We start from the raw sequence: 11,755 nt of genomic DNA, 5'->3' as shown, positions 1-11,755 counted from the left end.
TCAAGGGGGATAAGTCTAATATCACAAATGTAACAGGGGGTGTTCCTAAAATATCCCCAAAAAAGTGGTTGTCTGAAAATTGAAAGATGAGGACATTTCATTAATTTACAAGAGAAGACGGGGGTCAAACCGTCAAGGGGCAAATCATATTTGAAAACAAATAGGGGTACCTCAAATATTTACCAATAAATTACAAACTGACAAAACAGAAATCCAAAGAGATATCCTATCCAAAGCGAGAGGACGACCTATTTCAATTATCCGTCTCAGCAAAACCTTATCTCTCTGCACCTCAAGAACCCTAAATGCTCTCCTTGGCTAATTTCTGAAACCCTAACTTCAATGGCAGCTCTTCTCTCCTGCCATTACTGCACTTCTCTCCCTACCTTAAACCGTAACCTCTCCACGATTTCAACCAAACGAATTAACTATATTAATCATAAAAAACATGCTTGGATTCATCGATTCGTTCCCCAATCTTCTTTCCAAAATCCTACTCGATCTCCTCCCCAGGATAAAGAGGTAATTTTTTTTATTCTTCTCTAATTCTAGAAGATCATTTTTTTTTGTCGTTTTGATTTAAAGGGTTTGAGATTGTTAGTTATTAGTGAAATTTTTGTACACTAAATTAAAGTAATTGAGATTGTTACTTATTAGTGAAATTTTTGTACACTAAATTGGGGTTTTTGAGCAGAAAGGGAGCTCATTTTCTTTAAAAGAATGTGCATTTTCTATAGCACTGTCGATTGGATTGGTTACTTCTATACCCACAATGGGTTGGCCTGCTTATGCTTCCCCAGCTATTCCAGCCCTACCTGACCTGTCGGTGTTGATCTCTGGACCGCCAATTAAGGACCCCGGAGCATTGTTGAGGTATGCCTTGCCCATTAACAATAAAGCTATCAGGGAGGTACAGAAGCCACTCGAAGATATTACGGATAGTCTCAAGGTTTCTGGAGCCAAGGCACTCGATTCTGTGGAGAGAGTAAGAATTCCAATCCTTTTTTTTTTTTTAATATATATAATTTCATTTGGTGAATTTCAAGATTTGTTTTAGATTGAAGAGTTCTTGAATTAGTATTAACTCTGAGAGAATTTTCTATTTGTGAATGGTAGAATTTGAAGCAGGCATCTCGAGCCCTCAAACAGGGGAGATCTATGATTCTTTCGGGTGTTGCCGAGTCAAAGAAAGAACATGGGAAGGAATTGCTTGACAAGCTGGAAGTTGGGATTGATGAGCTTCAACAGATTGTTGAGGAAAAGAATAGGGATGCAGTACTACCCAAACAGAAGGAACTGCTTCAATATGTCGGAGGGTAAGAACCAAAAGTTCATACTCTCTAAACTGTGTGTGTAAATTGGCCAATTCTTATTTCAAGATTGTCTTGACACAATTGGATTATATCAAACATTCATTTTTCCCAAAATTGGTGAAAAGAAAGCACGTCAACATCTTGGGATCATTTTTGTAAATAAATCTTGTTTATGGTCATCTTCGTAATTTTGAATCTGTTGCCCTGTATCTCTGTCTATTTTATATATTTGATGTGTGATGCTGGCATAAAAAGCTTGTTGAATCATCTTAATGAGTCATCTTGTGTTTCCTCCATGACCCTTGTGAGTTGTGAATCAATGATTATACAGGGTGACTTGCATTTTTGAGAATAATATTTTATTCATATCCGAGTGTTGGGGAAAAACTTGTTTTGATGTTTGTTCATCTTCATAATTTTGAATACATCACCATGTATTTCGGTTTATTTTATAAATTGATGTGTGATGCTTGCATAAGAAGCATGTTGAATCATCTTAATTAGTTCCGTGACCATTGTGAGCTGTGAATCAATGATTATAAAGGGTGAATTGCATTTTTGAGAATAATATTTTATTTTTATGTGAGTGTAGGGGAAAAACTTGTTTTGATGTCAAAGTTGGGAAATAATGTGTAAAAAGTAACCATCTTAAAAGAAACTATTCTCATATATACCCTTGTCATTGACTGCAGCTGAGATCTTCCTGGGGCATTGGGTTTCTGCAGTGTTGAAGAGGATATGGTGGATGGTTTCCCGTATGAAGTGCCTGAAGAATATAGAAGCATGCCTCTTTTGAAGGGGAGGGCAACCGTGGATATGAAGGTTAAGGTTAAGGACAATCCTAACGTAGATGAATGTGTCTTTCGTATAGTGTTGGATGGGTATAATGCCCCAGTGACTGCTGGGAACTTTGTAGATTTGGTGGAAAGGCACTTCTACGATGGCATGGAAATCCAAAGAGGTATTGAAGTTTTGCCTGAAACTCTTATAATTTTCTGAATGATTCTTTGCAATATCAATTCTTAATCGTAAATGGGAATTATATGGTTTTATGTGGGCTATCTTGGGAAAGATAATTCACAGTTTCAATGCCTTGGTCAATGGATCCTGCATCCAACAGTATGAAGTTTTGGTTCATGCCATCAATATGACATTATTCATGTTAGGAAAAACAATGGTTGAACAGTTATTTATTCGAAGAGGTAGCTTGTGAGCTATTTGACCTCTATAATAATATAAATAAATATGCATGAGTATATTTTTTGGTAAGTAATATACGTGAGTATATATTTGAACAAGTTAATCATGCATACCAATTTATTCCTAATGTGTCTTCCACCTATTAGATTACCCTTTACTAACACTATATGTTGTGTTTTAAAAAAATTACGATTGATAGCTACCTCTCAAGTCTCGACTGGCTTAGAGATTCACTTGTATTTTTTATTTTATTTTTGCAGCGGATGGTTTTGTAGTTCAAACAGGAGATCCTGAGGGTCCTGCGGAGGGTTTCATTGATCCTAGTACGGAGAAGCCTCGTACAATACCGTTAGAAATCATGGTTGATGTGGACAAGACACCTGTCTATGGTGCTACACTGGAGGTAAGCTTCTTAAACTGCCCAACAGTTTCAAAATAAAGACCAATTTTAGAATTCTTTTAAAGCTATTTAACCAATGTTGGAATGACATGCACAGTTTCCTAGTTGGTTGCAATTCTGCAGTCAAATCCATCTAGGAGGCACCTTTTACTTGCAACATTTTATTTTAGTTTTAAAATGAAAATTCTAACAATACCTTCAAAGGGAGCATTATATCTATTCACAGTTATATGTGCTATTAATTTGATGTATTTCAATCTGACCATAATATATTACTAATGTATCCATGTCAGGAGCTTGGTCTGTACAAAGCTCAAACAAAGCTTCCTTTCAATGCATTTGGAACAATGGCCATGGCCAGAGATGTGAGAATTGAGTTTCACACACTTACTACTGTTGACATATCTAAATGAATAATGCTGAAGTGACCTCAAGATTGGACCTCATATCGCACACCCTGCAGTGAAAGTGTATGGGAACCATAGATGCTTTCCTTGAGATACGAGTGAAAAAGCATCTATGGTTCCTATCTACTTTCATGTCAAGATGTGCGATATGAGGTCCAATCTTGAGGTCACTCTAGCACAACTCTATCTAAATTGCTTGGAAGCTGACGTATTTTGTTTTTGGAAACAGGAGTTCGAAAACAATTCTGCTTCAAGCCAGGTATTTTGGCTTTTGAAAGAAAGTGAACTAACTCCTAGTAATTCCAATATATTGGATGGACGATATGCAGTGTTTGGATATGTGACCGAGAATGAGGATCTGTTGGCAGATCTCAAGGTTGGAGATGTTATAGAGTCCATTCAAGTTGTCTCTGGCCTTGATAATCTTGCCAACCCAAGTTACAAGATTGCAGGCTGAACCCCCTCAGATAATCTTTGACCCGAAATGGTGTCCGTGAGGGTCCGTGCTTGGACTATTTCCCTGAAAATCATTTGCTGTTGTATCTTAGAGTTATTTCGATTTTTTCGTTAAACCATTGTATCAATAAACTCTGTTAGAGATCATACTTGAATTCAATATCATGTCAGGTTAAGACTTACTTTTCTGTTAATTATAACTAATTTCAGTCTGCTAATTCATTCATTAATGACCGTGGGAACCATCATACTTTTACAATATAAGATGTAAACCATGCTTTTAGGTTGGATTGTTGGATTATGGGTAACCACCAACCCATCATACTAGGTAATCAATCACCACAACAAATAGAATCCTTCCAATGTTTCATACTGCAACATTGGTTTTTCACTATTGTAGTTTTCTAGAGCATTATGCCACTAATGTACTACATTGAAAACTAAAGGGTGAATTTTTAAAATATAAACAAGATGTTCTTCATTCAACTTCTTTTGTATTATTTAGTTTGATCAGCTTAATCTAAAATAGATTTTGCAAAGAAAATTTTAGAGAAGAATAAAGTTCTGGGTGTGATATTGCATTATTTGAGCTGTTAACGTCAAGAAACCAATAAAATTCAATACCTTATGGCTTGATCGAGCTGTGGTGCTACAGACATCATCAATCACTCGAACAATACACATTAATTCACATGGGAGGTCTGATCACCATCATAATTATAATAATAATATAATTGAAATTTAGAAGCTAAACTTCGTAGAACTGGATAGCCAATCAAATACAATACACAATGAAAGAAAAAAATAATAAAGAAAAATCTTTAAGATGTTGCAGAGCTCCTACTGAGAATACATTCACCACATCCTCTCAGCTCTAAAACCCCAAATTTCTTAACATGCATATCTTTGTTCCTGAATTTTGTACGTTTATGTCCCCTACCACCTCCTCTATGCTTTAAGAAATTTCTTAAAATACATATCTTTGTTCCTGAATTTTGTACGTTTATGTCCCTACCACCTCCTCTATGCTTTAAGAAGGAACAGTTGTGTCAAGGCCCTCGGTACCTACGGAAGCAAAGGCAACCTTGCGGCTGATCATGAGGGATCATTCCTCCACCCTTTGATGTGTCAATGGCCTCTATCATGGATACTACCTCGTCCATCTCCGGGCGTTTGTCGGGGTTTGCATCCCAGCATCGCTTCATTACATTCGATAGAGAACTAGGGCAACATCGAGGTATTTCTGGTCTCAGATTCTGCAGTTTCAAGTTTATTTTATGAGTTCTTTAACCAGCAAATATGAATTAATTTATTTTTTTGGAGTGGAGGGAGAGTATCTATACCTGTCGGACAACGGCAGAGGTCACCTCGGAGAAACTGAGATCAGGATACGGCATGTCACAACAATATATCTCCCATAAGCAGATACCAAAACTGTACACATCGCATTTTCGGTTGTATGGGGTGCCATTGAGTACCTGTGATCAACCCATCAACCCAAGTCACTGATGATTGGTTAGAAAAAAATTACGAGAAACATACATTACGGTTTACTAAAAGTATTAAACCGTTGGCTTCTTATAAGATGCACCAAGCATTTAGAGAGCTGCTATTGGCACCCCAACTTCTACTTATTACACCCCAATTAAAAATAAAGAAAATAACTGAATGATTGAGAATAAGTGAAAGTTGGGGTGTCAATAGAAGCTCTTATTTTTATTTTTGGCTAGATTTCTATATTTTGGATTTAGGATTTTATATGAGCCTAATCATAACTGTAAACAACTACTGAAATTGTTTGAAGGAGTGTTATAATGTTTTGTAACGTTGAGATTATAATTTGAGCCAGAACTTTGTAATGTTTGAAGAGTGTGTTTTAATCTTTAATTGTGGTGTGATAAATAATTCAAGAAATTGGTTCTCAATATTTTAATAAGTAAAAGTTAGGGTGCCGATAGTGGTTCTCAACATTTTAAAGGAAAATGAAGTAATGCAATTGGTTCTGAAGTAAATTTTACTTGAAATCAGATTTGACTTAGTAGTACCTCAGGAGCCATGTAACCAAGGGTCCCCGTCTCACCCGTCATGTCATTTGGGTTCTGAGCTTCTACACGAGCAACCCCAAAGTCAGCAATTTTTACCGTTCGTGTCTTATCCAAAAGCATGTTTTCAGTCTTCACATCTCTGTGGACAATCTTCATAGAGTGAAGGTAACTCAACCTACAAAAGGAAAGAAGATTTGCTAAGCACTCAGCTTCCAAAAAACTACTAAACAATAAAAATAAAGATTCGAGTTTAGATTTGAACTGCCGAAGCGCACAAGTATTCAAGAAATAAGTTATGAAACCAAAGGCTTTGCAGAAGAAAATAAATACGGAAATAGTTTTTAAGCTTGACCCTCGTGCAAGATCTAGCGCCAGTTGGACAACAACTTTGAAAGCCAGCTTTCTTCTTCTGTTCTTTATGAGGTAAGATTTCAGTGCACCGCCAGGAAGATATTCGACAACCACGCAACAAACACTATTAGGCATGCCAATGTGGCCATTTTCCGTTTGTATGCTTAGCCCTGCACCGCCCATTGTAGCTCCTATAAACTGTAACAGGGGGTCCAGCACGAATGTAAGAACTAGCATCCAAGCAATATAACAAAGAAAGAGATCCAAGAGTGTAGATGTTAATCATGCAAAAGAAACGTCAGAACCATAAGAAATTCCATGAACATTGTGGCAATGAAGCCCCTATGTCATTCAGGTCATAATTGCATAAAACATCAAGATCATCAATCCAAACTCTCAGTATGAAGAAATTAGAAAATTCCACCAGGAATTTCTTTCCGAAATTAGATATTTTGGAAAGAAGGCGACTTGAAAGTAGAACTTGAGACACTAAAATGGGAAGGAATAAAATTGTTAACATCATCATCATCATCAAAGCCTAACGGATAAACAAATCATGTTCCTCCGCTCCTCTCATTCAAGAGCCACGTCTTCTGTTATTAGAAGTGTATCTATATCTGCTTTCACTATTTTTTTCCCACTATCTGCATCCACGTTCCTTTGGGTCTTCCTCTCGCGCTTTTAGGATCTTCACCTTGAATATTTCTTTTTATTTAGGGCAGTCATCAGCCTTCATTGAAAGTGCACAAACAATTGGAGTTACTCCTACATTTTCTCAAATGTTTTCATTTCTAAATTTATCTTTCCTAGTTTCTCACTCATCCATCTCAACATCCTCATCTTTGTTGCGCTTAATTTATTAACATGATGTTTCTTAATTGCCCAACATTCACCTCTATAAAGTATAGCTGGTCTTATGGTTTGACATAAATGGACTCCACATATTCAAATTAGGCCTCATGGCTCAACATGGAACTCCTACGATCCAAGTCTGAGTTTCAATAGACAAAAAACATATTCCGAATACATCTAAGTGATCCAGGCTAGCACTGAACCATCCTATAGAAGCATCTCCACTAGACCCACAAACCCACTAAGAATTGGTCGGCTCAATAACCGAATAGCCTGATTATGAGTCTCACATTCAATGAGATCAGTGGGGTCCATTAAAAGTCCCAAAAACCACTAAAATTGGAATGGAACCAATCTTGACCTGGAATCAATTAGGAAGCCATCAAATCAAGAGATGACTACAAAACTAACCCCACCTTATGTTTATACATACCAAAATCAAGACCATTAGGGAGATCCTAAATCATTTTTTGAGAAAATCAAGATTCAAAACCTCCAGAGATGACAAGCATACAAACCCTTCTAAAGAGAGAAATCAAAGCCTCCTCAAAAAGAAGATTTGGGCTCTATATTTAGTGAAGATCAAGTACACAAGCGTTCTCTAGAGAAGCAAAGCCTCTCCAACAACAACACGCACTTGGACTCCAAGCCTCTAGGGGCAATAAAGCTTACAAGCCCTTCTCTAGGGATAATACATCTTTTTAGTCGATCAAACCCGAAACCAACCTCTAGAGAAGATCAAGCCTTCTCCATAGACCAAACATCCTTCTCAATCAATCAAGCTTGAACCCAGAGTTAAGAAGCCACATGCATACCTTTTGAAGATCGAGAAACACATCAATAAACCCTCATTTTATATACCAAAATGTTTTGACTATTAATCAAAATGAATGTAACCAATATCTACATAAACATTACCACCAATCACAAAAAATCGTTTATCCCATTTTCCACATCCCAAGGTTAATGGAATTTCTGTTGAGAAGTAGCAAGACCTAATGTTTTATGGAGTTGAATGATGGACAATCAAGAAAACACATTTAATAGATTGATGATATCTTAAATGAGGATAGTCAGATGGATGATCGGAAAGACTAAGAACATAAAATTACATGAACATGTAGAAATAGCTCCAATAGGTGATAAATTAAGGGAAAATCAATCAAGATGGTTTGTTCATGTAATGAAAACTGATAACCTCCATTACGAACATGCAAGTTGAAGGTTTTCCATCTTGGGTTGAACATGGTAGCAACTTTCAATCCAAAAAACCATCACCACCACCACCACCAAGAAAGCAAGTAGACAAAAACTTGGATCATTGTAGCATCTCTTCATTTGTCCAAATCCTTACTGATCCAGAAATCAACAAAGCCCCTAAAGAAACTTTCAATCATAAAGCACAAGATCGCCCAAGAAAAATTGACTCGTAAGGTAACAAAAGAAGTGGCACAAATATGTAAGGAAGGGAAAGAAGTAACATTTTAAAGGTATTGGCAGACCAATATGAAGAACCCCATAGAAAGAACACAACGAAAAATCACTCAATACTCCTAAATATGGAAAGTTGAATTTCCACTCGTCATTAGAATGTAATCCTATGAAACAGCTTTGGCATTTAAGTGGGACCATCAAACATGAAAAATCATTGTTGGAAGCGCGCCATAGCAACTGAACTCTACCAAATCACCACACCCACTCATCAAATGCAAGCATTCTTCAAAAAATGTAGTATCCAATAAAAGTCGAGGATAAGAGCTTCAAGGGCTTATCCAACATTTTAGTCTAAGTAGAACGGTTCACTTAATTTAAGACTGAAATTGAGTTTAGGTGCAAATTCATCTTGTTCTAAAATCAGAGAAAAATAAATAAGTACTGAGAACTCATCAAGCTCTGTTTTCTCTCGGTTCAACTAACTTTTGCAACCCCACGAAATCAATAAACCAATCATATAAATATATAATTAACCGAGTACAAGTTGCCTCAGATATAGCCTTCATGAAATCCAGGTTGAGCTTTGATTTTTAAAACCCTACATTCTTAAGTGCCGATATAAAAGAATACAAACACGAAAAGTGAAATGCATATGAATGTTTTGTTTTGTTTTTTTTTTTTTTTGCTTTGGCGGGCCGCACATACCAACCACCCTAGCACTTGTTAGCAGTTAAATATAGCCAATTTTAAGTAGAGGGGAACATAGAGATTCGAAGGTGAATGTGTTCTACTTAAAGAGGGAAATATTACAAGAGAGTACCGATAAAAAAAAATAACAAGAATAGAAAAAAAGTTACCTTAGTTACATTAGGATGATCAAGTTTATGCCAAACAGCAACTTCTTGGGTAAAAGCTGCTCTAAGTGAAGCAATTTCGGCTTCCGTCCTGTGGCCCTCTTCTCCCCAGTCAAGCATTTTGACTAAATATGAAATCAGGTATCAGATTGAACTTAAATATGAAATCATCTAATACTCTTATCATTTTATATATATGTATAGAGTTGGGTTCCGGTGACTCATGTAAAAACACATGATACTGATCGTGTAAACATGAAATCCAACAGTTGGGATATATGCGTATCCTGATAATACATATCTCAGATACTTATCCCAATGATAAATCCCAACCGTTGGATTTCATGTTTACACGGCTGGTATCATGTGTTTTTACATGAGTCACCAGAACCTGACCCATGTGTGTTGATGATGTTTATTATATCAAAATTGTCATCATAAATGTTCTACTTTCCTATACAATAGTACGGAACAAAAGGGGAACACATTAAATTGAAAGAAATAATAAATTTCAAAATAGTTAATAGCTTCTATAGCCAAGTCCATGTGAATTACAAACATCAATGAATTTGTTTCATTTAATGTTGATATTTGATTTTCATCTGCTTTCCCTCAAGGCATCCCAATACCAAATCCCAAGTACAAAACAAGTATGAAACAGTTGACAGCTGAGATCACATGAAAGTTCAGGAAAAGAAACCCAATGCACCAACATTGTGAAATACAATTCAATTAACTGCCGACTCACCCCAATCCCGTGAATCACAGATTGTAAGATAAGATTCATAAGGGTCAAATATTAACCATTCCATGAAGATCAATAAAGATAAAAAAGAGAACCCACTTGTAAAAACGGATCAAATGTTCAAGAAGAAGAGTGACCAATTTCCTACTAAACCAATTAAAAGTCTAAAACAATATGGACAGACTTCTCACCCAAAAAAAGGGCCAACTAATGTGATTCAAATCAACCAACCTAATCAAAGCTGGGACCTGTAACAAACTCTCTGTAACTATCACTTCAGTTCACATAGTTCTTCCCAACCAGATCAGACATTAAAAAACTACCCTTGTTGAAACTAATAACCGTTAATTGACACATAAATCCCAACTATGCATCCAAAACAAAAAAAACAAAAAACTGTTAAATTTAGAAAGAAGAATCCAATTGGGCACCCAAAAACTAAATTTTTATTCTCAGAAACCAAATGAGTGGTTAAAATAAACCCAACAAAAATATGGAAAAATTAAATAAAAACAAATGGGTAGTATTTAAAAACAAAAAAGAATAATTGGGTATTCCCTTAAAACCCAGAAAAAGAGATTAAAGTAAGAAAAAAGGAAGAATTTTTGTATCTGTGTGTGTTACCAGCAACATCTAGACCATCATAAACTCCTCTATGAACAGTGCCAAAGGTGCCCCGAGCAATAACAGTCTTAATTATAAGCTTAGAGGGGTCGATCTCCCACTCTTCCCTCTCTCTCTCCCTTTCTCTTTCCTTCACTCCTCCACTCTTCTCCATAGTCCATGCTCGATTCAGATGCCTTTCAAGCTGTTCATCCAAGCTCTTTAGATCGATCTGATCTGCCCTAACAAACCCATCACTGCTTTCCTTCATCTTTGCTCCCTTCCTCTCACAATCTCTAAAATTCTCTCACTCTATCTCTACAAAGACATAATCAAGAACAAAAGGAACTGTTGCTGATGCAACAAATATGAAAAAGGGTTACTAAGTTTCTTTGGGTTTGGGTTTATATCTCTGTTTCTCTTCTCTTTCTCTTCTTCTCTATCATCCATGTGGGCACATGGATTGCCTGAACACAGCTTGTGTTTCTGACCCACCTTGGTCTCCTCTCTTTTCTTTTTCTTTAAAAATAAAAGTAAAATAAAAATCTAACTCACATTCTCTCTCTTTAAGGCTCTAAAGAGAGGTTCCTTCTCTCTTTTTCTATGGTTTCACGGTTCGTGTACTTTTTCCACAACCAATCTACTTAAAAGCTTACCTTCCATTTATGTGGGAATCATAAAGTGTACAGATTTTTTAAGAATTTTGGGTTGGATTTTCATAGAAAATAAAGCTTCTCCTTTTTTGTGTGTGTCAGATCTGGACATTACTAGTAATGATGTGTATCATAGTACACACCTTCATGCATACATACTTACATTACTTACCTTAGAAAGTAGAAAGTAATACATTTGCATGATTAAATTGCTAAAGTAAGAAGTGCATCTTTATTAAGATAGTGACAAAAGTTAGTTTAATAATTAGTGTAAATTTTGATTCCAACTCCAATAGATTCAATATTTCTTTATTTATTTTTAAATTTAATATTATTTTATTTTATAATATTGGTTAAAACCTACTTAAATTTTAATGAGAGTTGTGCGCTCAGTTCTTGACATCCAAAAATATGATATGATGCAAAAGTTTCGTAGAGAACG

General features: G+C 36.0%; 2 protein-coding genes across 2 annotated transcripts; one reads left to right on the top strand and one right to left on the bottom strand.

Annotated features, from left to right (window-relative positions):
• Positions 1 to 222: 222 nt before the first annotated feature.
• On the top strand, positions 223 to 3,958 carry LOC147394853 (peptidyl-prolyl cis-trans isomerase CYP38, chloroplastic-like). The gene is made up of 7 exons (XM_086453039.1): positions 223 to 522; positions 695 to 985; positions 1,117 to 1,316; positions 2,039 to 2,274; positions 2,774 to 2,916; positions 3,207 to 3,278; positions 3,550 to 3,958. The coding sequence occupies exons 1-7, from the start codon at positions 343 to 345 to the stop codon at positions 3,775 to 3,777; spliced, it is 1,350 nt and encodes a 449-aa protein (XP_086309165.1). The 5' UTR covers positions 223 to 342; the 3' UTR covers positions 3,778 to 3,958.
• Positions 3,959 to 4,490: 532 nt separating this feature from the next.
• LOC147394852 (serine/threonine-protein kinase 52-like) lies at positions 4,491 to 11,319 on the bottom strand. Its single transcript, XM_086453040.1, has 6 exons — positions 10,682 to 11,319; positions 9,316 to 9,437; positions 6,174 to 6,370; positions 5,822 to 5,996; positions 5,120 to 5,254; positions 4,491 to 5,032 (listed from the first exon to the last, which is right to left on the bottom strand). The coding sequence occupies exons 1-6, from the start codon at positions 10,929 to 10,931 to the stop codon at positions 4,826 to 4,828; spliced, it is 1,086 nt and encodes a 361-aa protein (XP_086309166.1). The 5' UTR covers positions 10,932 to 11,319; the 3' UTR covers positions 4,491 to 4,825.
• Positions 11,320 to 11,755: the final 436 nt, after the last annotated feature.

This window comes from Akebia trifoliata, chromosome 9 (genome assembly GCF_017979445.1).
Source record: "Akebia trifoliata isolate Shusen 1 chromosome 9, ASM1797944v1, whole genome shotgun sequence".
Lineage (NCBI taxonomy): Eukaryota > Viridiplantae > Streptophyta > Magnoliopsida > Ranunculales > Lardizabalaceae > Akebia > Akebia trifoliata.
This window is presented reverse-complemented; position numbering and strand designations above follow the sequence as displayed.

Coding starts and splice junctions, on each gene's coding strand:
- LOC147394852 (XM_086453040.1), bottom strand. CDS start 10,931: ATGAAGGAAAGCAGTGATGGGTTTGTTAGGGCAGATCAGATCGATCTA. Junction 6,371..9,315: donor ATCATCCTAATGTAACTAAG/GTAACTTTTTTT, acceptor CCCCTGTTACAG/TTTATAGGAGCTACAATGGG. Junction 5,255..5,821: donor TTGGTTACATGGCTCCTGAG/GTACTACTAAGT, acceptor GGTTGATCACAG/GTACTCAATGGCACCCCATA.
- LOC147394853 (XM_086453039.1), top strand. CDS start 343: ATGGCAGCTCTTCTCTCCTGCCATTACTGCACTTCTCTCCCTACCTTA. Junction 986..1,116: donor CACTCGATTCTGTGGAGAGA/GTAAGAATTCCA, acceptor TGTGAATGGTAG/AATTTGAAGCAGGCATCTCG. Junction 2,275..2,773: donor TGGCATGGAAATCCAAAGAG/GTATTGAAGTTT, acceptor TTATTTTTGCAG/CGGATGGTTTTGTAGTTCAA.